The sequence below is a fragment of the Enhydra lutris genome, unplaced genomic scaffold (assembly GCF_002288905.1).
Source record: "Enhydra lutris kenyoni isolate GAN:26980312 unplaced genomic scaffold, ASM228890v2 scaffoldscaffold46, whole genome shotgun sequence".
Lineage (NCBI taxonomy): Eukaryota > Metazoa > Chordata > Mammalia > Carnivora > Mustelidae > Enhydra > Enhydra lutris.
In genome coordinates, this window is record NW_019154130.1 from 7,718,178 (window position 1) to 7,744,014 (window position 25,837).

At 44.0% G+C, this 25,837-nt stretch overlaps 2 protein-coding genes across 11 annotated transcripts in view; one reads left to right on the top strand and one right to left on the bottom strand.

Moving 5' to 3' along the window:
* The window catches only part of LOC111156348 (SH2B adaptor protein 3), a 38,202-nt gene extending 31,698 nt beyond the window's left edge, over nucleotides 1-6,504 (top strand). The window contains exons 3-8 of one of the 2 annotated variants that reach the window (XM_022517133.1): nucleotides 1,982-2,083; nucleotides 2,164-2,255; nucleotides 2,343-2,440; nucleotides 2,542-2,756; nucleotides 2,852-3,023; nucleotides 3,182-6,504. In XM_022517133.1, coding sequence (XP_022372841.1) covers nucleotides 1,982-2,083; nucleotides 2,164-2,255; nucleotides 2,343-2,440; nucleotides 2,542-2,756; nucleotides 2,852-3,023; nucleotides 3,182-3,477 — 975 coding nt within the window. In that variant the 3' untranslated portion in view covers nucleotides 3,478-6,504. The remainder of the gene's footprint in view (nucleotides 1-1,981; nucleotides 2,084-2,163; nucleotides 2,256-2,342; nucleotides 2,441-2,541; nucleotides 2,757-2,851; nucleotides 3,024-3,181) is intronic. The other variant, XM_022517134.1, reaches the window with a different exon arrangement.
* A 617-nt stretch (nucleotides 6,505-7,121) lies between these two features.
* Nucleotides 7,122-25,837, bottom strand: part of LOC111156347 (ataxin 2) — a 114,110-nt gene continuing 95,394 nt past the window's right edge. For 2 of the 9 annotated variants that reach the window (XM_022517124.1, XM_022517123.1), the window contains exons 19-25: nucleotides 21,319-21,503; nucleotides 20,865-20,997; nucleotides 17,224-17,277; nucleotides 11,964-12,109; nucleotides 11,036-11,263; nucleotides 8,578-8,746; nucleotides 7,122-7,723 (exon numbers count right to left, since the gene is read on the bottom strand). In XM_022517124.1, the coding sequence (XP_022372832.1) occupies nucleotides 7,695-7,723; nucleotides 8,578-8,746; nucleotides 11,036-11,263; nucleotides 11,964-12,109; nucleotides 17,224-17,277; nucleotides 20,865-20,997; nucleotides 21,319-21,503 (944 nt within the window). In that variant the 3' untranslated portion in view covers nucleotides 7,122-7,694. Of the gene's footprint in view, nucleotides 8,747-10,643; nucleotides 11,264-11,963; nucleotides 12,110-17,223; nucleotides 17,278-20,864; nucleotides 20,998-21,318; nucleotides 21,504-25,837 lie in introns of those variants that run through there. The other 7 variants (XM_022517127.1, XM_022517130.1, XM_022517126.1 and 4 more) reach the window with 6 other exon arrangements.

Consider the following 25,837-nt stretch of genomic DNA (forward strand, 5'->3'; position numbering starts at 1 on the left):
GCCAGTGGGGAGGCTTGCGGGCCAGGCAGAGCCAACTGCAACAGCAGAAGGAAGGAAACAGCACGTGGACCGTACCCATTGTGCAGAAAGGAAACAGAGGCTCTGAAAGGTGGAGCCATGCGCACTCCAGCACGCCCAGGGCCCACGTCAGTACCGCATGGGATTCCTGTGCTCCTCACATCTCACGGGCTCCCAGGCTGAGACACTGGGGGATGGGGGACAAGTAAGAGAAACCTGAAAGATTAAAAAACCCCCTGGCTGGTGGTCACTCAGGGCCGGGACTGGCTGGCCACCTCCGTGCTGCTGTCACGGGAGCGGGAGGAGGCGGTCCACCAGGGCGGGCGTCAGGGGCTCCTAGAGTTGTTCTTCCCTCCGGACTGCTGGGGACAGGGGCTGCCTGGACTGGGAAGAGCCCCCGTTTGTCCAAACCTCTCCTGCCAGACTGCCGCATCTCTCACTGCTCACCAGCCCTCCTGCAGGTAGGGAGTAGCTGAAGGCAGGTGGCCTGGCCCTAGGGCCACCACCCTTCTATCAGAGATGCCTGGTGCCTGTGTGTCTCGAGCAGTCACACATGTGGCTTTGGGGACGGGCTCCTGTACTTCTTGAAAAGGCAGCTTCTGCTCGAGACGTGGAGGTCAGATTCCCCCAAAGTCACAGTGCCAGGAACAAGCCTTTGGGCCTGCCTTGTTTCCATCCCTCTGCCCCTGCCCTGTGTTGGCTTGGTCAGGCCGGTCCTTCCCAGCTGGTCCTAGGTGGGCCTGGTGGTCTCCTGAGAAGAACGAGGTACTGGAGAGACGGGGCCCAACTGAGCCTCCCTGTCCATTCCTCCATCATCTTTGGCTCCTTCTGCTGTTCTTATCTGCTTCTGGCCCCTGCTGGAAGCAGCCATCCATCATCTCCTGACCTCGTGAGAAATAATCTTATCACTCTTATCGGAAGAGGAAGAGATGGGGGTGGGCAGTAGAGGGGAGACCTGCATTCTGAGACGCTGCTGCCCTAGAGATGCTGGCTTCTGTGCTCTAGGGCCCCAGAACTTCCTGCTCCCTGGGAACAGGCACGTGCAAGCTCAGCCCCCACTTTAGTCAGGTTCAGTCAGGACCTGGGAGAGGAGCCCTTGCTGGCAAAGGAGTAGGGGACCACTTCCCGTGCACCCCGAACCCCGTGTATGCTGGATGTCACGGGAGACTCCCGGGTCCAAGGTTTTGTGTAGGTTTCCAGCTGGTTCTACCTGGGGCCAGCCATACCAAGCTTTGTTCCTTTAGGGATGCTGGCAGGAGCCCCAAGAACCTGTGGCTAAGCCACTCTGCCAACCCCGCACCCTCAGCCTTGCAGACAGACGAGCTGGGCATGGCAGTGTGAACTTATAGGCTGTATGCTGTGGGCGGAGGTGAAAACCTGATCTACCCTCCCTCAGGCAAAAGACTTCACCTCCAAGATTTGAGCTGCTTCTCTTTATGATGTGATGAGAGTATGTTTCCTACAAGGTCCGGAGAGGCCTGCACTAATGAGGAACTGATGGCAGGGGGATAAACTAAAGGCAGGACAAAGGCCTGAGTCCCCGGCACAGACAGCGCCGCGGAGGGAAATGCGACTTGGGCTGGACGCCCTCACGTCCACGCTCAGCGCTTCTTTTGATGAGGAGGTCAGCAGTCGTTGTGACCTGGCTGGGGTGGGGGGTGGGGGTGCTCTTTGTTCCACCAGTGGAGGAGAAACCGATGTCAGCAGGCAGACACCTGTCAGAGAGGTTCAGGTCCACTGGGGCACGGGAAGAGTGCTTAGAGGCTACAGGAGAAGGGCCCTCGGCGAGGCTCCAGCAAGCCACAATGCAAGACCTTGGTCCAGGCCTGGGGGGCCTGCCTGGCCGCACCAGGAGCCCCCACCCACCCAACTAAGCCCTTGGGGAGACTACAGGAAAGGAGAGGCCTGGGTGGACGAAGGGCCATCAGGAACAAGCCTCAAGTGCCCTATCTTGGTCTCCTAGAGTTCAAAGCCCAAGCTACAAGCAGCCTGCTCCAATATCCAGGAGGTTCGGCGATGCACACGCCTCGAGATGCCGGACAACCTCTATACCTTTGTCCTGAAGGTGAGTAACGGCTTTTCCCACCCGGGGTCACACCTACACACCCAAGGCACCCACATAGCCACTCCCTTCCTCCTTGCCAGGTGAAGGACCGGACAGACATCATCTTTGAGGTGGGGGACGAGCAGCAGCTGAATTCCTGGATGGCTGAGCTCCGGGAGTGCACAGGCCAAGGGTGAGGCCCCGGACCATAGGGCCCCACTCCTGGCACAGCTGTTCCTACTGCCCTGGTCTATCCAGATCCTAACCTCAGCCTCTTCAGCAGGCTGGAGAGCACAGACCCAGAGACGCACATTCCCTCAGCCCCAGAGTTTGGCACATCCAACTCCCCGCGGGGAAGCACAGATTCCCTGAACCAAGGTGAGTGGGTCAGGCCTCTGTTCTCCGGTAAGTCGGAACCCGCTTCAGCCTAGGATGTAAGGTACCCACCGGGGGTGACCATCACCCGTCCTGTCTACCAGGTGCTTCTCCTGGGGGGTTGCTGGACCCAGCCTGTCAGAAAACAGATCACTTCCTGTCCTGCTATCCCTGGTTCCATGGCCCCATCTCCCGGGTGAAGGCAGCCCAGCTGGTTCAGCTACAGGGTCCTGATGCTCACGGAGTGTTCCTGGTACGGCAGAGTGAGACACGGCGAGGGGAATATGTGCTCACATTCAACTTCCAAGGCATAGCCAAGGTACGGGGCATGGTAGGTGGGGCCGTACCTCCCCCACCCCCAAGTTCAAAGCCCTCAGTGGCCAGTGGCTGAGCCCACTCTCCTCTCCTCTCTAGCACCTGCGCCTGTCGCTGACCGAGCGAGGCCAGTGCCGAGTGCAGCACCTCCACTTCCCCTCTGTTGTGGACATGCTGCGCCACTTCCAGCGCTCTCCCATCCCACTCGAGTGCGGTGCTGCCTGTGACGTCCGCTTGTCCAGCTATGTGGTAGTCGTCTCCCAGCCACCAGGTGTGACCCTTGATAAAGGGGGTGGGTGGCCCAGGGAACCAGAGGGTAAAAGCTTGCTGCAAACCCAGGGGCACAGAGATTTTTGTGTTCTTCCAACATCTGCCCCGTAACATTAAGACTGACTGCACTGGTCTCTCTCTCGGTCACTTGTCCCCCAGGTTCCTCCAACACCGTCCTGTTCCCTTTCTCCCTTGCTCACTGGGATTCGGAGCTGGGCCTTCCCCACCTTAGCTCTTCTGGCTGTCCACGAGGGCATGGCCCGGAGGGTCCCCCCAGCCGACCCTCCCCCCCAGAGCAGATATTCCACCTGCTGCCTTCGCCCGAGGAGCTGGAAAACAGCCTGCGGCACCTGGAGCCTGAAGCTGCCAGTCGAGCCCGGGACTCAGACTACGAAATGGACTCCTCCTCCCGGAGCCACCTACGGGCCATAGACAATCAGTACACACCTCTCTGACCGGCGGTGAGGAACCCGGCCTCACACGTGCCCCGGAGGAGCGCAAGCAAGCAGAGATGTGAACTTGTGAATGTAATTTTCTTTCCTTCCTTCCAGAGAGAGAGTTAAGGGACACTGTTAACTGCTCCAGTTTCGATGTGACCCTTCTATCCGGCCTGTTAAAGGGCCTCCTGTAAGTTGCGTCGCCCACCACCTGCTTTCTCCTCATTGTTTACAGATGTAGTTCTCGTTCGCAGATGCCACCAGCTCCTGCCCCAAGTCCCCAGGACCAGTCCCATCCTCTTACAGGAGGTAATGGGTGAGGGCCAGAGCTGGCGGCAGAACCTGGGCTCTCTTTTTCACTGACACTGTCACAGCCGATGGCAGACTTTCGGGGGGGGGGGTGTCAGGAAGCCCAAAACACTAACAAGCTCTGGATTCTCATATGGTTTGCCTGTTGTAGCCTCAGTCCACGTGGCAGGTCTGCCGTCACCCACGTCATAGGTGAACACACCACCCCTGCTCTGACTCGCAGCTTTAGGACAAAGCTCAAGGTTAAAAATTTTTTTAAACATTTTACCTCAGATTAATTTTTCAAAGGATTCAGGTTTCAAAACTCAATTATTGCTTATGTCATTGCACTCTTTAAACTAATACCCACGCGATTTTGTAGTTCAGAGACAGCTATGCAAACCCTACTTGACTAGTTCCCAGTCTGAGCCAGCACGCCTGGCATCCATGTCTTTTTCATCCTCAGGACAGTCACCTGCTGCTGAGTAGCCACTGTCCTTACTAATGAAGAGAAGTGAAATACGTCACCCTTTCAGGGAAATTCAGGCAATTACTGAAATAGGAGGGTGGCAAGGAATAATTCTACCCTGGTGCCTTATGAATAAAAAACTGGATTCTGGTTAATAGCAGTTTTATGGTGAGAGTTAAACTAGTTTAACCAAGGGGTAAGGGGAGGGACAAGCAAAAAGGGAGGAAGGGCTCCTGGGCCATCCTTCACCAATGGGGCTGGCTCAGAAACCCCCAGACATCTAATGGCTTATAAACTATCCCACAAGGTTTTAGGCTCACTCTTGAGCCAAAAGAGCAGCTGGGAATCTGGTGCCACAGCTATTGAGAAACTCCTTTAACAGCCACAATCAGCGTTCTGTGCCAGCCGCTTACTGCTTCTCTTGATGAGGAATGTGCGCGCGCACTCGCGGGCACGCAGCGTCTCCACCAGCCGGGGGCCTGCAGTCGAACCTCCCTCTATACTTGCCTTTCACCAGTAATACAATTCACAGGGGAGCTGGCTCCCCCCAGGACTTTCACGCAGAGGCTCTAAAACAAGGGGGCAGTGACAGAGTGGAGCCAGCTGCTCCTGGGTGCCAGCAGCAGGCTCACCCATGTGGCTTCTAGGAAACTGGGAGTTCAGCACAGCTTAACCTTTACAGATACATCAATCAGAGGCTAAATTTAAACCCTGGCCTAAAACTACTGCTTCCCTTATTTGGGGTGACGGTTCGGTTTGCTCCCTCAAGCCATTCTCTGCATTCCCAGTGGTCAGACTTTTGATTCTAGAATTTTCTCGGGTTTTCTTTTGGGGGGGGCGGCGTCGAGGGGGCCAAGCAGTCACCTCTTCACCACTTTAGAAACCAACACTCCTGGGTGTTTCCAGTAGATTACAAAGCAGATCCAATCCAGATTTGTGGTTTTTTTCTATGTTCTGAATTTCTCTTAGAGAAAACTCATCAAAGAAAGTGCTGAGAAGGCACTGGTACAGATTGTCCCCTTGGCTGCACAGGAAAGGGGCCAAGTAGGCAACAACCCACGTGAGTCCCCTCCCTCTAGCCAGAAGGGATGGAATCTAAACACCTGGAATGTGACATCGTTAAGCCAGGGACCCTCACTGCTTAGCTGCTCACCATACAATTCTCAGGTAATACAAAAAGGCAAGCCAGGCACAGCAAACTAGCAGCTCTGACCCACTGGCTATGAAGGACAAGTCCAGACTCAGTGACAAGAAAACTGGAAGTCACCCACCTCCAGACTGCTTCAGTTAATACGCTCAAGAAAAACACTTCCTTTTAAAACATGTCCAAGTTCCCAGGACAGCTCAAATACGGCCCCCCAAAAAGCCCCCTCAGGGCCTGAGAAGAAGTGACACCGAGCCACTGCCTTTTCTTTCCGCTAGAGCAGGTCGAGATGGAGGAAAAGGAGCCGTGGGTCCCCTGGGCTAGATGCCTTCACAGGCAATGACCCTGCTGGCTACAGTCAGCCCAGCAAGGTCACAGCATACCCCACCACCCTCCTGGCCCCAGGGTGACTGCTGCTGGCAGCAAGAAGCCAAGCCAGCAGCCTCCGCTGAGAGCCCGGGCTCGGAGTGCCAAAGGACAGTAAGCACCATGATCCCTCCAGTTAGCTCTAAGGACGAGACAACAGGATAGCTTGACTGCTCCCAGCACCATCACTTCCTTCTTCTGTCTTGAATGAACTTTTACATACTAACAGTCACCAGCACCAAAGAATTAAGTCAACTAACCTGCCTTGAATTTTAGACCAGCAATCCATATGGCTTTATCTGGTATAAATCTTCTGCCTTTGATCATTTCTGGACCGTGTAGGAAAAAGGAATAGCAATCATTAAAATCTTAGGCCAGAAAACACTATTTTTACATAACAGTTTCTTAACCTAAAATCAAGGCCTTGAACTCTTCCCTAAGTGTTGCCTGAGATTCCTTCATGCTTTTAATTCAGGGCTACGTCTCTTACTGCAAATGTCACGTGAGCTCTAACATCTCCCACAGGCTTGAGGAACTTGCTAGTACATCACCCACCACTAACAAGGACACATCTGACACCCAGTGTTTGGCTGGAATAAGCAGCACATTGTGATGACAACGGCGTAAATGGATCCATTCTGTATCATTATAGGCAGAAGATATTTGGCAAATTTGTATGTATTGTTTATGTACTGTACAAGTAACTTATTCTTGAATAATGCAAATTTTGCTATAATGTACAAATTGCTACACATGAATTAAAAGTTTTCAGAACTGACTTGTTGCCACAATATTTAAAGGCTCTAGCATTACAGGACTGTGGTCTCTGCAAAATCCCTGCTCCGTTCCACTGCTCGCTCCTCCCTCTGTCCTCCCACACGCAGCAGCGTGAGCACTGCCGCGCGTCTACGGCAGTAAGCGACTCTGTACAGCGCTGTGCTGTTTTAGCTTTTCAGTCTTCTGGATTTATATTTCTTTTTAAAAAGTGTCTCCTGCCCCCTTCTGGCAAAATAGGTGTGTGAATCAGAACGACTTCTGACTAACAACACTCATCTGCGTTCAGGAGATATTAAAAAGGAAGCTTACAGAACCAGCGTCAGGCTGAGGATGTGGTATCTCAGTGCCGCCCAGCTCTGGCCAGCCTTCCTCCTTCTGGAGCGGACCTTTATCCACCAAAGAGAATGTCTCAGTCTTGTCTTTTTCTAGAGATACCTTGAACCAGAACTAAAGGCGAAGAAAAAAAGTCATTTGACAACTAACCTTCCAGGATTATTTAAGAAAGCACACTCAGCCCTCCTGCCTTGATACGAAGTATCCCATAATAGAAATATCTTAAGCTTATACAAACACACACTAACTTGATATCAGTTTTTAAAACTTTTTTTATTTTTTAATTTTTTTTAAGTTTTTATTTTATATTATCTACAAAGTAAAAGTTTTTCCCTTAACTTAAAAGTTGAACCACTGTAGACAGTGATCACTCCATCAAACTTGATTTATAAATAATAACCCGTCATTTTGACGGTAAGAATTTACTGAACCTTTGTCAAGTTTAGTAAAAGGGCGTTCCAAGTCTTGATTTTTTTTTTTTTTTTTTTTTTTTTTTTAGCAGTAATAGCAGCAAGAATCACTCTTGTTACTTCTTTTGCTAGCTGATGTGTTCATGACTTTCGAGGGTCATTAAAAAATAAATAACTTCCAGTTTCAGCAAGCAGAGCTGGGGTACTTGCGGGACTCTGAAACAGCATATGGAATTATGGAACAGCCCACAAGTTCCTAAATGCCTCTACTCGGTCCAAATATCTTCCACTGCAAGTGAACTGTTAGCATTCCTATTGGATGTTACAAGAAATCAACATATATTTTTTAAAAACAAAATAAATGAAATTCTAGTTTTCTGTGCTTCCAGTTGGTAGAAGCAGTAGAAGGGAGGAGGGAATTTGGCCTTTCGGTTCCTCCAGGGCAGCCTTACAACTGCTGTTGGTGGTGGGCTTGTACTGTAAGAAAGAAAAGTGGATATTTAAACAGAAAACTGGCAACACCGCAAATCAGCCTAGTGTCTCTGCAGCACACGCCTGTAAACTATCCTTGTGCTAGCTGAACAAGACTCAAAATTCAATTCATTCTTCCCCCTCCCATCTGCACCAAAAAGGGGAGGGGTAGGTGGGTGGGTAGAAACAAACCAGTCAGATGTAAAACCACTTCAGGTAAAACTCCCAGAAGATTTGTTGCTCATGGGGTAGAGAAAAAGGCCTTAACATACCCCCTCCCCAGATACTAGCCAAGCACCAGTATTGATTTCAGAGTAACAGGTTAGACTGAAATATCGCCATGGCAGCCATCAAGTGTTAGAGCACAATCACGGGGCCTTCTCTCCCTGTCAGGGCATAGGCTGGAGCTAAGGCTACACTCAAAACCAGTCCACACACAGCACACTTTCTCATCAGTAGTCTTCTCCAGAGCTACAATCAAACTCTGCCATGGTGGTAACCACCCCCGTCAGACTGGGGGCGGGGGGCGGGGGGGACTAAGGAAGGCGAACGCTGCCCTGTCCAGCCTATTGTAACAAGGAAGGCCAACTGAGTCCTAAGCATGCGTCAGCCACACAGAATGCTGCTGCTGCTTCTCATCAAGCCAAATCCTGTATACCATCAGAACACACACAGACTCGGCTCCTGGAAGCCTCAGGCCCTGACACTGAACTTATCATCACAGTCCCTACTGTGCACACTCTGACGGGTCTTCCTAGTTCTCGAATGCGGGGCTTGAAGCGCTGGCCCTGCCTGCCGTTCGATCTGTGCGAGCAGAATGCTTTGGGGTGCCCGGCGGCCCCTGCACACACACGCCTCACCTGAAGGGTGCGTCATATAGGGGAAATGCGCTGTTGTCGAGACTGGAATGGGCTGTAGTGCACTTTGAGCGAGGGCGGCCTGGGGACCGCCGGGTGGCTGTGTCGTCATTAGCATCATTGGCGCATGGGCAGTTGGATGAGAAGGAACCATTCCTGACTGTACATGAGCCTGAAACAGAGAGCTCTTTTACGCATACAGGCAACATCTCCAGCTTAAACAACATGTCAACTGTGTTCCTTTAGCTGGGCTGGGGCAGGAAAGGCCAACAGGGGGGCCCTCAGGGCCCTTTCTTTCCTCTGTGGACACTCCCTAGTGGATCATCCATTGACCTACAGACCTGCTTCACCCTTTAGCAGGTCCTGGAAGGCTGAGGGAGCAGGCGCCCAGCAAGCCTGGGTAAAAGTAAGGGCTGCATCATCCTAGCCTTCAACATTTCTGACTGCTGGATTCGGTGTATGTCGGGCAAGACCGTCACAAAGCTAGGTATCTGATCCGAGGGAAGAGAGGTGCAATGACGCTTCAGAATCTGGCTTCTGAGTGGGGCCTGAAGCAGTTTTAAAGGTAACCTCCCTTTTAATTAGGAAAGCAGGTGACGACAGTCATCTATGGATTCCTTCGCCCTCTTGTTGTCTGCCCCTCCCCTCTGCTTGTCTGCTCACCAGCACATCTCTGTGAAGAATGAGTCCGGGCAGCGAGAGAAGAGACAGTCGGGCCCCTTTATTCTAAGAGACATGCTGACTGAGCAGGAGGAGGAGGCTGCAGTAAATGGCTCCAATGAAATGGGGGAGGAGTGATGTGAAATTATCTGGGCCAGCCCCGTGTCCCTAAACCAAGTGATAGTGAGTGCAACCTGGTCAAGCTGGGAAAGGGCTAGCCAGCCCAACTGCTGGATCCCAGCCCTGGGGAGACACGGCAGGCCCAGAAGAGCCCTCCTTTCCTGCCTCCCTGTGCACTGTCCTAGACCACAATAAGCCTTGCATGAAATGCTGCTTTTACTGTCTTACATATTCCAGGGCCCATGGCGTATCTGGACTTCCCTGGAAGGGTTAACCTTTTTCTCTTTCAGCACAAAAACACAAAAGTGAGGTTTTAGGAACTCTAACTTAAGGTAAATTCACATATCTACTTAGCCACCAGCCTCTGCTAACCACCTCCAGGACCCCAGCTCTCATGAAGCTCCTGATTCAGCCAAACCACGCTGGCCCACACCTGACCAGACCGGCCGGCCCCCTCCCCACTGTCAAAACCAATCATCCGCTGCAGTGCGCCACACCACAGGACCCTCCTCACTTGTGCAGAGGAGGACGCCCAAACTCCCCAGAGCTGCGGAACTCTAGTCACAATGTCGCCTTCTGAGAGGGAGCTCCGAATGAGCCGCGTCTCCAGCCCCCAGCACGCCAGTGCCTCAGGGGCGCACCATTAGACATGAAAGGGAGTTCAGTGAGCAATCTAGCCTGCACCTGCCTCACAGAGTTCTATTATGAAAGCAGCAAGAAGAGCCATCAAATACAGCCGATTCACCCTTAACAGCTCCAGGGAGGGCCTCGAGGACAGTGTTAGAGCCCAATTTCAGTGCAGCTCCTTATTAAGATAATCTAACGTGGCCCTGGATTGCATGGACTTTTGTCAGCAGCTGATGCAGCCGGCAACCACGGAGATGGCAACCACACCTTTCAACCATCAGAGGCTTACGCTGGAGGAGCGCTCCAGAGAGCCAGGATGCTAAGAAAAATGGGAACGCCTGAGTGCTTCCAACTTCTAGTTACACCGCACCAATGTATAAGGCCAAGCCCTTTCAAGAAGTACAACATATGGTCAAAGCGGATGTACTGATAGGCAAGGAAAACAAGGGGAGAGATTTCTCTGGAACTCGTGTAACTAACATTCAAGCGGACAGGCTCAGGGCAGTCACCTCAGAGAGCTGAGAATTTGTGAAGGCCCAACCTCCCTGCCAGTCTTTTTTTTCTCTCTCTCTGTGTGTGTGTGTTTGTGTGTATGTGTGTGTGTGAGTGTGGGGGGGGGATGGAGAGTGTGGGAGGGGGATGGGGAGAGTGAGGGAGGGAGAATGGGGTAGGGATAGAGAGAGAGGGAAGGGAGAAGAGGAGAAAGAATGTATGTACTATGTATACACATATAGCAGTGAAGCTGTATAAACATAGCAAAGCAGACACAGGAAGGAAAGGACTGGGTTGCATTCCAAAATCAGAGAGATTTTTAAGGTCTCAGATGGGAAACATTAAAGGACTGACCAATCAGCAACTTCACTGACCCCATTACAAAACCACACCAACATTCATTTAGGGCCAGATCACATGTATTTGAGAGGGGAAGGGAGACAGGCAGATGGCATCACACACAGGGTTTCCTAGCCTGCAGAGCACCTGGCTCTTCGCTGCTTCTCCAATAACTTTCTTATTCTACTTGGTCTCCACAGAAAGTTGGCTAAAGCTGGTTTACCTGAGGTACGTGGGCCATGTGGGGAGGATTGGTGTATGCCGGCTGAACATGAGAAGGATGGATTGTAAAGACGGTCTGTTGTGCTGTTGGGAAACTATTCTGTGGCGACTGCGTATTGGAGGCAGGGGTCATGGAAGGTGGGGTTGGTGCGAGCCCCGCGTGGTAAATGGCTGACTGCTGCTGTGGACTGGCCAGATGGAGCGCCTGGGCGGCCTGGTGCTGATGGTGCTGCAAAGCGACAAGAAAGAACTGAGAAAACCATTTCTTCAATGAAAAGCAGATAAGGTCACACACAAAGCTGAACTCCATACGTGAGCGTATGCTCCACTGGGCCCACTGAAGATGAGGGCCAATGGCAAGTACCAGAGAATGTACAGGGTAGGAAGGGCAGGGCTGGGGGGCACCCCCCATTCAGAGACACTCCTTTCTGGGCATAAGCCCAATTCTCAGCCTGGCGGTAGCAAGACCCCAACCAAGCAGAGGTAAAACAAGTCCACTGCCCCAGGGAACTGAAAGATGTCAAAGAGATCCTCAACCGCCCTGTTAACAAACATGACTACAGAAACTAACAGGGAAAAAAACCTCATTGTATAACTGTCAGGAATGAAGTTAAAAAAAAAAAAAAAAAAAAAAAAAAAAATCCCAAGCAAATCTCCTATACAATGTTAAATTAGATTTTTCAATCAATTATTTCTAGAACTTACCCAATCACTTCATTCTCAAGATGTATCTTAATATGCCTTAAAAACAACAACAACAAAAACCAAACCCCAGGGCCACAGCAGGCAGAGTTAGCTGTCTGCTGGCGCCATGAGGCAGTGCTCTGAGGGGTTTTGATCAAGCGGTACCCAGCGCGCTCCTCAGCAGCGAAAACGCCCAGTGAACAGAATGAGGACGCACTTCTACAAGGACCTGGATGTCTCCTTACCTGAACAGGACTGGGTGCAGGATGACTGCCACCATGCTGGCTCTGCTGCTGTCCGGTGGGGGTAGCTGAAGGCTGAGGGTGCGGAGTATGTGGGTGCAGGGTAGCATTAGGGTGCGCATACTGCTGAGCAAGGGAGCCAGTGGAAACTGAAGTGAAAGAAAAAGGTGTGCGTACAATCGACACGTAGGACCATCTCAACTGCTCCTCTGTGCCTCATCAGCTGAGCTTTCGTGATACTCCACGCCTAACTTAGGCTTTCGCCAGTCTGTTTTCGACTCCACTTAAACCATCCATTTTCTTGAAAATCTAAGTGTGACGTTATCACTCACCAATCACACTAGCATTTTATTTCTATAACACAGCTGTATACATTAAAATCTAATTAAATTTATTCTTAAAAACAGTCACATTTTCCTGAAAAAGATAAGCAGATAAGCAGAAACAATCCACACACACACACACACACACACACACACACACACTCTCTCTCTCTCTCTCTCTCTCTCTCTTTAGCTCAAGGCCATCATCTGGCTAACCTCACCATGCTACTGCCCTGGAGCAGGCACAGTGTCCCGTGGGCACGGACTGCAATGGGGCTGGGAGCGAGGGCAAAATCAGGGCTCTATCTTCACGGCAAAATGACCATAATCAGTCTCAGCGGATCACAGAAGTCCCTCTGCCACTGAGTTCGTACCCTGGATCCTCCCTACGCAAGGATCTGCCTCACCTTTGCTTTAAAAAATCTAGTAAATGGAATTACCTAAACTGTGTAGAAAAATGAACTCCCTTCAAAGCATCCCAGACTTCAGGAAGATTTTTACTAGCTAGAATAACTTCAAAGGAATTATGATGGGCCCTTCTAAGCAAAAATGTGTTCATTAGACCTGAGAACCTAATGCCAATTCTTTATGGATCTCAGCAAGACCATACCTTAATACCAAACAGGAGATTAGGTATAAATTCATTTGCTCATGTATTCCCAAAACAGCAATCTGAGAATCAAAATCACAGTGAGTTCACTGCTTCTAGTAACTCCTGGCAGCACAGATACAAATCTAACCACGATGTGGCAATGAGCTGAGCACAGTGTTCTCAAGACACATTCCTAGCAACACAGGACTTCCAGCATTCTCTCAAATTCATCCTAAAATTCCAGAAAAGCTAAGTTTGTACACAGAAACAATCCAAAATAGCTCCTCATGTTCTTCCTATGACATGTGAGCAAATACAGACATACAGGGGACTGACAGGAAGAAACAAGCGCTGCTGTGAGAACAGGCACTCTAACTCCCCCAACAGTCTAATAGGCAAGACGGCCAAGAGTCACCAGCATAGGTGACACCTGGCACGTCCCAAAGAAATGTTATGCAGAGGGTTAGGCACATTAAGCAATTCTGTTATGCCTGACATTGTAGGACCAAAGGCCACCAATATTCGAGCCTAACTGGTTATCTCCCCAACTGTATGTATTTTTTCAAGTAGACTCTATGCCCAGCATGTGGCTTGAACTCACAGCCCTGAGTTTGAGAGCTGCACACTCTACTATCTGAGCTGGCCAGGCACCCCATACACGTATCTTTTAAAAGAGGCAAGGGTGAGGCAAAAAGCTAGTGCTAGGATCACCTGTGCATCCACTGCCAATGTCACAGCAGGCATTAATATCTGTTAATACCCAGATTAAATTAAACAAAAACACTTTCATTCATACAGTGAGAAAGTTTCCCTAACTCTAGGAGTTAATACACACTGGAACATATTAACAAGGAAAATTGTGGCAAGATAGTCTCTGGGTGTTTTTAGGAAAAGTCCATGCCTGTTTTCTGGGAGCTAGGAAGAATAATGTGCTAATTGCTTTCCCTGAACTCCATGGTCCCCAAGTCTATAAAGTCAGTGTCTTTCTACTAATTCATCTGCTTATTAGGCAACCATTCTTCACCATCATAGTCATTAGGTTAACTTTCAGATCCCCCCAAACTGTCTAGGCACTGACTTGGTCTAAAAGACTTGATGTAAATTTTGAACCTGACTCTGCTCTTATAAAAATGTTATACTCATTCTTCAAATTTATTTTTAAATAACTACAATAGCCACATGTAGCTAGTGGTTTCTGATTACACAGCACAATTTACAGCACACTTTTATTATCACAGAAGTTCCTGGAGAATGTTGTCTAGAGTCACTCACAGGCCTTTTTAAAAAAAAGACAACTTCACCCGCAGTGTGGGTGTGGAGTTACGATGCTGACCCGAAGATCAAGAGTCACGTGCTCCACCACTAAGCCAGCCAGGCGCCCCTCACACTCCTTATTTTCACACTATTAGCATCAAAATCCTCTCTATCCCCAAGCTTCTTAAATGTTTCATTTGCAAGAATACTGAATATATCTAGGGGAAAGCAATTCCTGAATACGAAGACCCAGTACAGAATCTCAGAATTTCTATTTTTTAAACTTTATTCAAGAGATGTTTGTACTTTAACCTTCTAAGTGAAGTTTTAAAAAACAATAAATAAAAAAATAAACTGTAGCTGGGTGCTATATTATTACTTTTCTGACATAAAAACATTACCTCAAAAAAAAAAAAATTACCTCACACAAGGAGAATAATTACACCCATGATGTCTCATAATGAAGTAATTCATCAATTTAAAAAGGTTAAAATCTTGAAATTATTTGGAAAAAAATTAAAGATGAAATATGTTTTACCGTGCACTTTTAAAAGGTATCAAAAGGCTATATTCTAATTTATATCTCATTTGCATTCATAGCACAAATACTTCAAGTAACCCAAACTGTGTGCATCTACACAGGCTTTTGTTTAAAAACAAAAACAAAAACAACAAAAAACCTGTACCCCTGAAACAAGTAATACATTGTTATTTAAAAACAAAAAAAATCCTTTCCCTACCTAAGTAACAGCAAACTACAGTGCATTCTAAGAAAAATCAAACACCTGTAAATATGCATCATTAACTGCAAATAAAACTTTGAAAGGTTTAATTAGAAATAACTTCCTTTATCTTCTTGCTTAAAAGATATCTGCTAAGCAAGGACCTCATCCAGAAACTCTTCCCCCCACTCAAATACGAAAACTGGGCAGCTAATTGGGAAAAAATGTGAAACTGACACATTTTAATTCAATACTTATGTAACAACAAAAATACAGTCTGATTCCTTGAAAGGCCAGTTAAGAATGGGACAAAGGTGGGGTAGGAGAGATATCCAAAGGTTGAGGGGCAGAAAGGTTGGAAGAAAAGAGAGCCAAGAGGAAGGAACCAAGATAGAATAAATGAGGAAAATTTACTAGAATCAGGGAAAGGGAGAAGGGGAGAGTAGAAGACCGTAAATGCTAGGCTTTACTGAGTCTAATTAGTTCATTAATTTAGCTAAAGATTCCAAAGGCTAAAAATAAATTTTCTTCAAAATTCTGACTTAGCTATTCATCGGTTAAACTTCTATTTATAAAAATTAAGTTGCCTTCATGAAACCTGGATGAATTCAGGCTAATCAAGAAGCATTGCTTTTCTGGGTTTTACCTGGTCCAGAAGTCTCCCATTCACTGTGTTCCCTGATACAAATGTTTAAAACTCTAAATGTATGACTTGTCAAATCCTCCTAACACTAGTAACTACATTATAAAAACTGTTTCCTAAGCCATGATCCTACTGAAGCCAATTCAGTCCACAAGGCTGTGCGTTTAATTTTTAACTAGGTTTTATCATTTTGACCTTGGATGCACAAGTCTTGAGAGATCACCAGCACTGCAAAACTAAAAATGAAAACAAAATCTTCCAATTTGATGTTAAATTCAGAAAAAAGCAAGTGAGGAAAACTGAACTCTTAAAGGGGCGTAACAGGCAACTAGATCAAACCAGGACAAAACAGCTTCTTGGGAGGGGGTGGTACAAAGCAGCGAATTATATTATAAACAGCAGCCCCACTGTTAGTTTCTTTTAAAAACTATTAATTCCTTTCAGGGGGAGTTGTACTAAGGCAGTTAATACTTAGGTTTGATGATTAAGGACCTTTTAGCTACTTACCAGGAAACTGACTCCAAAATTACTATCAGAGACAGTAAGATGGTGAGGATAACTACATTTGAGACCTCAAATTGAGTACATAATAAAATTAATTACTGACACTGTCTTTTACAAACTGTATCACATACAAAGTTTCCCTTTAATAGTATAGATATACAGCAAGACTCCTTTTTAAAGAGCATCTATTAAAGGATTAAATTTGTTAACAATTCCTAGCACCAAATGAGTAACATGTACACATTTATTTTTGGATACCAAGTCATGACACAGTCAATGAAAACTTAAGTCAAAATGTTTTCTCAACTTTTTAAAATCTGGCATTTAGTAGATTCAGACATTAAGTCTGTCTAAAATAATCCAAAATTTAGTATTTAAAATCTTAATCCTTAATATCCCTTAAAATATAGTATTGCACATAAAGTGACTCGTTACTGACATACATTTCTGAAGGACTTGTGCAAGTCAGTACCTCTCTTATCCAAATACCGAAAGTCTATGACTAGCCTTATTTAAAAACTGCCCTACAAAATAAAGAAGACACACCTTACACGTTCATTTCTAACCCAGAGCCCTGCCCAGACTTTCTCCATTTAGGAGCCACTGTTTATTTACCTTCTCACTGCCGGTCGAGAGAGGCCAGTGCCGCCAATAGCAATCAAGCAGCGAGGCTGTGCTTTCCTGGTGAAGCTCAAACATGCTGGGGCGTATACACCTGAGTATTTTTTAAACCGTCTTCAGTCATGCAAAGACTGAAAAGACAGAAATGTTTCTTCCCTAGAATTTCAACCCTATTCAATTAAAAAATCCTTGTAAGGATAAATTTCTTCTTAGCAGGATACTGAAAAAGCCTGCTATTTCAAGCCTTTTATGCTAAATTTGTGGCTTGGATTAAAAAAAAAAAAAAAAAAAAAAAAAAAAGGCAGTTCAGCAGAAGTTTCTTTGAACAAGGAAAATATTAGGCACTTCCAAAACAGTCGTCACATATTTGCTTGGTATGCAAAAATTAATTTCTGACGCAACTCAATTTTTAAATTAACTCCAGCTTTCTTAAGCTGGGTTGTTTTTTTTTTTTTTAACTCTGAATTATTTACAAATATACATATATTCAACAATTTTGGCTGGCACAAGGAAAATATTGCTCAACAAGTCTACTCCCTTAACATGTATTCTTTAAAAAGTGTTTTACTGTTCAATTAAAATTAGTATAAAAAACCCAACTCACTGGCAAAGTAGAAAGAAGGGCTTGTCTCCTTGTTGTATGGTAATTTGGGACATGCTGAATTTGGGAAATAGAAAGGTAAATTAGCCTTTTGAGGTGTGCATTTTCCTAATTTTCTGGAAAGGTTCACATATTTAGTAATTTCTTTTTGTATTCATGCATAAATCATTTTTCTTATTTTACAAGAGATGACAAGCACTTTAAACATTGCTACAAAATTATACAAAGGACTGAACCAAAAGACACTTTCTTCTGTACTTATGTGTCGAGTTCCACATTCTGACTTGCTTAAATAAAAGGTATAAAATCATTATCTAATCAAAGACCAGTATGGCATTCCATTGAACAACCTGAATATAACTAACGTACCAAAATAAGAGAATGTTTACCAAGTTTAATTCAAAAGACTCAAACAATTTTGTAAATCATGAAGAGAAACATCATTATTCTGTAAGATATTTATTAGGCATCTGGAAGTGAACCCCCAAATTTGGAAACATAATAAGGGTAATATTAAACATGGGTATAGCATCATTTCCTATTAAAATGTCTACATAAATCTGTGTGTCTGTAAGTATATTTGAAAGGATATGCACCAAAATGTTAACTGGTGGTTGTCAGGTGGAGGAGATAACAGGTGTATTTTAAATCTTTTTGCCTCATGTATTTTCTCATTTGCTTGCATTAAACTACCAAAAACAAACTCAAACTCAAAGAGGATTCTAGATCTAATTCTTCCTGACGGCTTCAGTTAGTAAAGAAAGTTTCATTAGTACTATTTCTGAAAGAGAAAATACCACTGCCATAGAACAAAATTAGGTGAACTAGAAGACCAGGAAACAAAAAGTAACTTCTTAGGAGGGAAGGGGCAAAGGCAATGATTTAAGTTAGATTAAGGTCAGAGATGAAGTTTGTGATCAAACTCCTTTCTATAACAGCTAGAAAGAGAACAAGGTCAATAACTATTTAGAATGTTTAATATCTCTAATAATTTAGCTGTTCAATAATCTGTCAGCATATTTATATTAAATACACCAACCATTTAAAGAAAATAATCAGTCTTTATTTTGTAGTCATTAGTGTCCTTTCTAGTCTTAAAGCCTTTTGCTGTGGCTGTTAACAATGAATGAATGACAAAAGGGTGACATATAACTGTCGCTAACATCTAGGTGCATATTCTTTTATTTGCATAAAAAGTTGAAAATATTTAGATAGAATGAAGCTTAAAAATAGACATAAATTCATACTCAAAATACTTCGTTCCTTTGGGAATATGAATTATAAACTGTTCGAGGGAAGTAAGTATAAGATTAGCATTTCTATGCAACAGATTTAAAAGTACATTATTTTAAACTAAGACAAAAGTGTCTATATCTGGCATAATTAAAGTCTTGGAAGATCTAAAATAACTGAAGTAAATTACTGAAGAATTAATGAACTTGCTTTACTAGATTAAATTATGGTTTATGATGGCAAAGAATAAAATATTTCATTTCCTAGTGTTCTTTTTAGAGTATGAAATATCAAAACGAGACCCTGAGTAAACAACTGTATCAACAACCATATCATAGCAACAACCATATCAAGTCCATAGCCTCACCCCAGCCTACCCTTATCAACAGATGTCAATTAGATACAACATGTATAAACTGCAGGAAGAGAAGTTTCAGATCTGGCTGAGCAACTTTCTCCCAGCAATAAAGAACTAGTCTTAATGACAAATCATTCCAGATTTCACTGGACATTAGATCCAGTGTTTGGTCTGCAGTATTTCCTATTTACGCACATTTGAATTGACTCCAGGGTCCAAGGACAACTACTTTTCAAATGGAAATGTTTTGGGAAAGCAATTATAAAACCATTAGTGTATCAAACACAGTATTTCCGATACAGGCTATTTCAAACCAGTGAACATCCATCCAAAAGACAAAACCAAATGCTGGCAGTTAGTGAACACACTGAGGAGAAAGATTCTTCTCAACATCACAGTATTACTACAATGTCTCAGAAGCATGGGTACACAATTCTCTATGCTATTCTCTAAAAAGTAATGGAAATTTTAACTCAAAAGTTTTAGAGCTTATTCCAAGGGGAGTATGCCAGAAAATGGGAAGAGAGAAGTGTTTTTTCTACTTTTAAAATCATGATGTATTATTTATCAGAAATATATAAAAAATCATAATGAACTTTTTCACATAAGCCTTTAGCAAACCAGAAAATTGTTAAAATGTATACAAACTACGTAGAAGCATGTATGATGAATACACTTTTATGCAATTTCATACATACTTAGTCCTGGTTAAGACAAGCCAATGAAAAGCAATCATAACCAAAATCATAAGCCAAAATCAGTCTGTTGGTATTTTTTTCAATTAAATTATGAATGAGTTTCTTGTAAGAAAGTTTCCCCAAATGTAGCAATTACATCATTTTAACAGCAGAAGGTTTTAAGTGATAAGGTATAAAGATTGGGTTTAAGAATTTTACAAAAACAATGCCTTTAATCATTTAACATGCCTATCACTGCGTGTGTGCAGGGGGAGCACGCCTCCGGGAAGAAAGCATGAGCAGCAGGTCACGGATGACAAGAAACTTGACGGCTGCTGCCTGAGTGCTAGTCCTATGAACCTACAGAGTATCATATAGCTGTAGTCATTAAAAAAGTTTTAAAAGGTTTAAAAAAATGCAATGTCCATGTAATTACTTGTAATGGTACTTTCTTTCTCATAGTGTATACTTTCCATTTGTATGAATAAATTTAAATTTCTCTCCTCCCACTCCAAAAAACTGAAATGCCAATGGGATAACCTAAATGACAGTACAGGAGTGCTCAGGAAAGTTCAAAACAAAACTTACATCTTAATGAAACTAGAACGAATTAAAGTTTTTTGAAAAATATGGGTCCACTCACTGACTCTATTATTATAAGATATGAGTGGAAATGTCATTTTAAATTCTCAACATTGAAAACCACCTTATTTTAGTACTTTAGATGGATGCTAAGGTGACCTGCACAGAACTCTCCAGCCACAAAACTAAGATGGAGATTTTTGCAGATTATTCCTTTATATATTGTTTTAATTATTTTACATAGGGTACTTATTTTCATTTCACCACTGCTTGTATGATTATATTTAAAGTGTGACTCATGTCTAAAGGAGACCCAGTATCATACTGTTTTGACCTCTTAAAATCAGCATGAGGCAGACACACAACAGCATTCGTTTTAACAAACAGCAACAAAAATATGTAACGCCAATGACTGCCAGGAGAAGGAGTGGAGCAGAATGTTTTCTTGTCAGAGAGGGCTTTCATTGTGTCAAAACTTTCTTGCATGCCTTAGGCAGGCCATACCAAACTGCTGTAATACTGATGAGGAAGAGGAGGAAGATGCCTTTCTCCACAAACGATACTTTCCATTATACAAGTCATTCAATTTCACTTAAAATAAGGAATGACGTTTGAACACAAATTTCAGCAATAGAAGTTGAAATGATTTGCCAAGACTTAAAGAAATGGGTTAATCTTTTCTTTAGATTCTTGACCCTCATTGGTATAAAAGGCTAAGTTTTCTTAAAGTTTCTTTTCAGAGCTTTAAAACAATAGTCACTCACACTGAAAGAGACAAACAAAATGCTTCCTACCATACATCGCATGCGTCTGCTCATGAGCCCCGTACTGAGTTGCTGAAGAAGACACTAAACCAGGCTGGGCATGTGCTGGCGGCGCCATCATTCTAGCATTACCCTGTATCACAGGACTATAGACATGAGGATGCTGTGTTCAAACAAAATATAAAGAAAACACATTAAAGTATCAAACAGAGTCAGGCAAATTTTAGTCAGACGTCTTAACTCCACACTTTCCAGGTTTAGAGAAACAACTCTGAAAATCCTAAAACTGTTTTTGGCTATTTCCTTTGAAATACTTATGCTGATCAGCAACCTTCTTATACTAAAAAGGCCCCCAAATCCTTAGCTATCTACCTCACCATGACACAGAACACAAAATATAAAGGAAAAGCCCTTTACCCTATTAAAGGTTAAAACTGAATGTTATTTAAATGGAACAAAAATTAAGAGGTCACAGCAGCCTTACCTGAGACTGATAGTGTGGCACATGCTGAACGAGAGGCTGATTTGGAAACTGCTGAGGACTATAGGCAACATATTGTGTGGAATAAGCTGGTGGGGTGGCCACAATCGGCGGGCCCGCCGCGGAGGCTGGGTGCATCATGGTGCTCTGATGATGCTGGTCCTGCCGCTGCTGGGGCATATTTGGTACTGAAGAAAAGATGACTGAGTATTAGAAAATACCCTCTCCTCAGAATCAGACACATGCACATAGCATCGCACACATGCTCTTCCATGTGTCTCATGTAACCTCAAACACCAATGCCCAACCCTCAGTTTGCACAACTCTGACTCATCCTTCAAGTGTCAGCCTGAAAGCAACTTCCTCAGAGACTCTCTCCAATGACCCCCAGATCTGACTGAGTCCCTGTAAATCGACACAGCACTATGAAAAGTTTCCTACATACTACTTTCTGAGATAATCCCTGTCTGACACACCAAATTATGCCAATTGCTACAGAAGGCTAATAGAGTTATTTAAAGAAAAACAATAGTACAAGAAAAAAGCCAAAATAGACCCAACACTAAGCTTTACTCTCTTTTCCCATCAATGAATTCTTACACAATTTCTTGCTCTTTCTCAAAACACAGCAACACATACTACCATGCAGCAGGTTTCTAACAGTTGTTTTTAAAAATTACTGTTAAGTCTTTTATTATTTTTAAGATTTTATTTGACAGAGAGAGAGGGAGCGAGTGAGCTCATGAGCAGGGAGAAGGGGCAAAGGGACGGGGAGAAGCAGACTCCCTGTTGAGCAGAGAGCCCCAGATGCAGCTCTCAATCCCAGGACCCTGAGACCATGACCTGAGTGGAGGCAGATGCCCAACTAGCTGAGCCACCCAGGCAGTCCTACTGTATGTCTTTTATTATCCCACACAGATTTTTGCCTCATGGTCCTCCCAGTGTTAAAATTCTAAAAATTAATTAAAAATTCAGCTAAAAAAAAAAAAAAAGAATTCAGCTCAACTGGGGCACCTGGCTGGCTCAGTCAGTAGGGGATATAATTCTTATTCTTGGGGTGTGAATTCAAGCCCCACACTGGGTGTAGAGATTACTTAAAAGAAATTCAGGGGCGCCTGGGTGGCTCAGGCTGTTAAGCATCTGGCTTTGGCTCAGGTCATGATCCCAGGGTCCTGGGATTGAGCCCCACACCCGGCTCCCTGCTCACGGGGAGCCTGCTTCTCCCTATCCCTCCTGTTCATGCTATCTATCACTTTCTCTCCCTCTCAAATAAATAAAATCTTAAAAAAAAAAAAAAATTCAGCTGTCACCTCCTCTGTAACATCTTTTCCAGTTCCCCTCAAACAACGAGCTGCATACTCTGTGTACCTTCTTCTCACTTGTCTATTAGAGCACTGCACTATTGTCTGTAATGGGTGGGTGGTATGATGTCAACAAAGCCACTTGAGGGAAGGAATCATGAACCACTGCTTACAACACGGCAGAAGGCACAAAGAATGTATAACTTGGCATGTTCATAAAATCATCAGAACTAATTACACAAGTAATTACTAATTTAGAGACAGAATTTGTTTAAATATTTGAATTTTCTTGCTAAAAATTTAATGAACTTGCTGAAATTTAAGAGAGGTGGTAATATAGAGTTTTATCTATTTAGAGAAGGAAATGTGGAAAGAGAAGAAATGCATTTTTCTGAACTTGATCTTGAAAGTCCATATATTGAAAAAGCAATTCCTTTCAGTAAAGCTGCCCCAAACTCCTATATTTTTTTAAGATTTTATTTATTTATTTGACAGAGAGAGATCACAAGCAGGCAGAGAGAGAGAGAGAGGAGGAAGCAGGCTCCCTGCCAAGCAGAGAGCCCGATGTGGGGCTCAATCCCAGGACCCTGGGATCATGACCTGAGCCGAAGGCAGAGGTTTAACCCACTGAGCCATCCAGGCGCCCCCCAAACTCCTATAACATTTTTAACAAATGAAAGTTTACGATTTCTTTTGATACTTGATTATAACCCTTTTTACTATTCGATACTTGATTATAACCCTCATATATTAAAATAATTAATTTAAGTAAAAAAGCCAGTCAAGTGTACCATCTTTTTTAAAATTAAAATTCTAGGAACTCCTGGGTGGCTCAGTCAGTTAAGCATCTACCTTCAGCTCACATCATGATCCCAGAGTCCTGGGATTAAGCCCCACATCGGGCTCCCTGCTCCATGGGGATCGTGCTTCTCCCTCTTTCTCTGCAGCTTCCCCTGCTTGTGCACATGCAATCTCTGTGAAATACATAAAGTCTAAAAAAAAATTAAAATTCTAGTTATACACACAGAAAATGCTTGAATATAATTTTTTAATTTTTTTTTAAAGATTTTATTTATTTATTTGACAGAGATCACAAGTAGGCAGAGAGGCAGGCAGAGAGAGAGGGAGGAAGCAGGGTCCCTGCTGAGCAGAGAGCCCGATGCGGGGCTCGATTCCAGAACCCTGAGATCATGACCTGAGCCGAAGGCAGAGGCTTTAATCCACTGAGCCACCCAGGTGCCCCGCTTAAATATAATTTTAAAACATAAAAAATTCTACAATACAACATAAAATCCTCCATCCCATTATTTACATACATTTTTTCCCACTAACAGCAACTGTGTGTGGCCTTCTAGATTATCTCCTATGCATTAGCACATATGCCTATGTATTTACACAGACATATACTTGGGTTTATGGCATATTTTCTCCCTCAAATTGAATCTATCTTAATATTAAACTATAACTTAGATGGACCATAGTTTAATGATTTCCATATGTCCAATGGTTTTCAACTGAGAGCAATTTGTCTTTCAAGGGACATGTGGCAATATCTGGAAACATTTTGGTTGCCACAAATCAGAGAAGGGGAGTACTACTAGCATCAAATGGGTAAAGGTCCAGGTACCTGGGTGGCTCAGTCAGTTAAGCATCTGCCTTCAGCTCAGGCCATGATCCCAGGGTTCTGGGATCTGGTCCCACATGGAGTAGGGGGTTTGGGGGGGTTTCCCTGCTCAGCGGGGAGCCTGCTTCTCCCTCTCCCTCTACCCCTCGCCCCTGCTCATGCTTTCTCTTCTCTCTCTTCCACTCGCTTTCTCCCTCAAATAAATAAAGTCTTAAAAAAAAAGTTTTTAAAAATGGGTAAAGGCCAGGTATGCTAATAAACCAAAAATATCTGTCCCAAAATGTCAACAGGGCCAAGGCTAAGAAATTCTGTTCTACATTAATCAAGTTCTTGACTTTGGCATATTTTTTAGAACAACAAAATTTTTCTCACAAATTGCAAAAGAAAACCATTACATTTGTACCGAGAAGACAAAGTGGTTTTGTGCAAAGGCTTTACTATCATGAAGGAATGATATGCCTTATACAATCCTTGACTGCGTTTCAGAAGCAAATCCTTGACAAATAAAAGAGCATGATACAAAATTAATATAAAGACAGAAATAGCCTGCATATATAGTACTTCATAAACTTACTTCATAAGTAACTACTTAAACTGCAGTGGAAAACACACTGGTTTTATAACAATAAAAAAAGAAAACACCTAAGTATAAACTGAAAAAATACACACTACCTTCTAAGAGAAACTTAAGAAAAAACACTAAAGATACAAAAGCAGATTTAAAGGAGAAAGGCGTAATTGTTCTTGCATAAGAAGACTAAATAAAAAGACAGCAATTCTCCCCTAATTTATAAATTTAATATCATTCCAATAAAAATGCCAACTGGAGAACTAAATGTTAAAAACAATGAGTTTGTACTAAAAGAACAACAAAAATCATCACTGGTCAACCTTTAGAGGATAGTATGAAATCAACTCATTATTTTGAGAACTTTCTTGAAATGATACCATTTTAATTGCACAAACTATACCTCACAGTAACCAGTTTTTCTTTTTCTCTTTTTTGTCAGAGAGAGAGAAGAAGAGAGCACAAACAGGGGGAGCAGCAGGCAGAGGGAGAAGCAAGCTCCCTGCTGAGCAGGGAGTCTAATGCAGACTTGATTCCAGGACCCCGGGATCATGACCTGAGCCACCCATGCATCCCTAAAAATTTTCTTTATAGAAATATTCCAACTAATAATTGAGTAAGGGATAATAGAGAATGTCACCATTTTGCAACCCCTTAATGAAATGATGGCTCTAGGGCTAGACAATGATAGTCAGTGGTTGCTAAACACAGAAGGGCTGGTAGGAAATGTTATCCTGAATAGATACAGCTATTCTATTATCACAAAAAGGTGACATCATATGACTCCTAATGACAGTAAACATTTCACCTATGAAACATTCTAGATTAAATTTAAAAAACTACAACCTGATCTTATCAAGCCTCTCTAGACATCTACTCTCAGTTTGCGAGCATTACAGAGAACAGACAGCCACTTTAAACACCACCAAAGAGATGCAATTCCTGAAATTCAAATTTTAAGAAAGAATATGGGACAAAGCAGCTAAATTTAAGTAAAATGTAAAGGGGGAAAAAACAAAAACTAAAGGG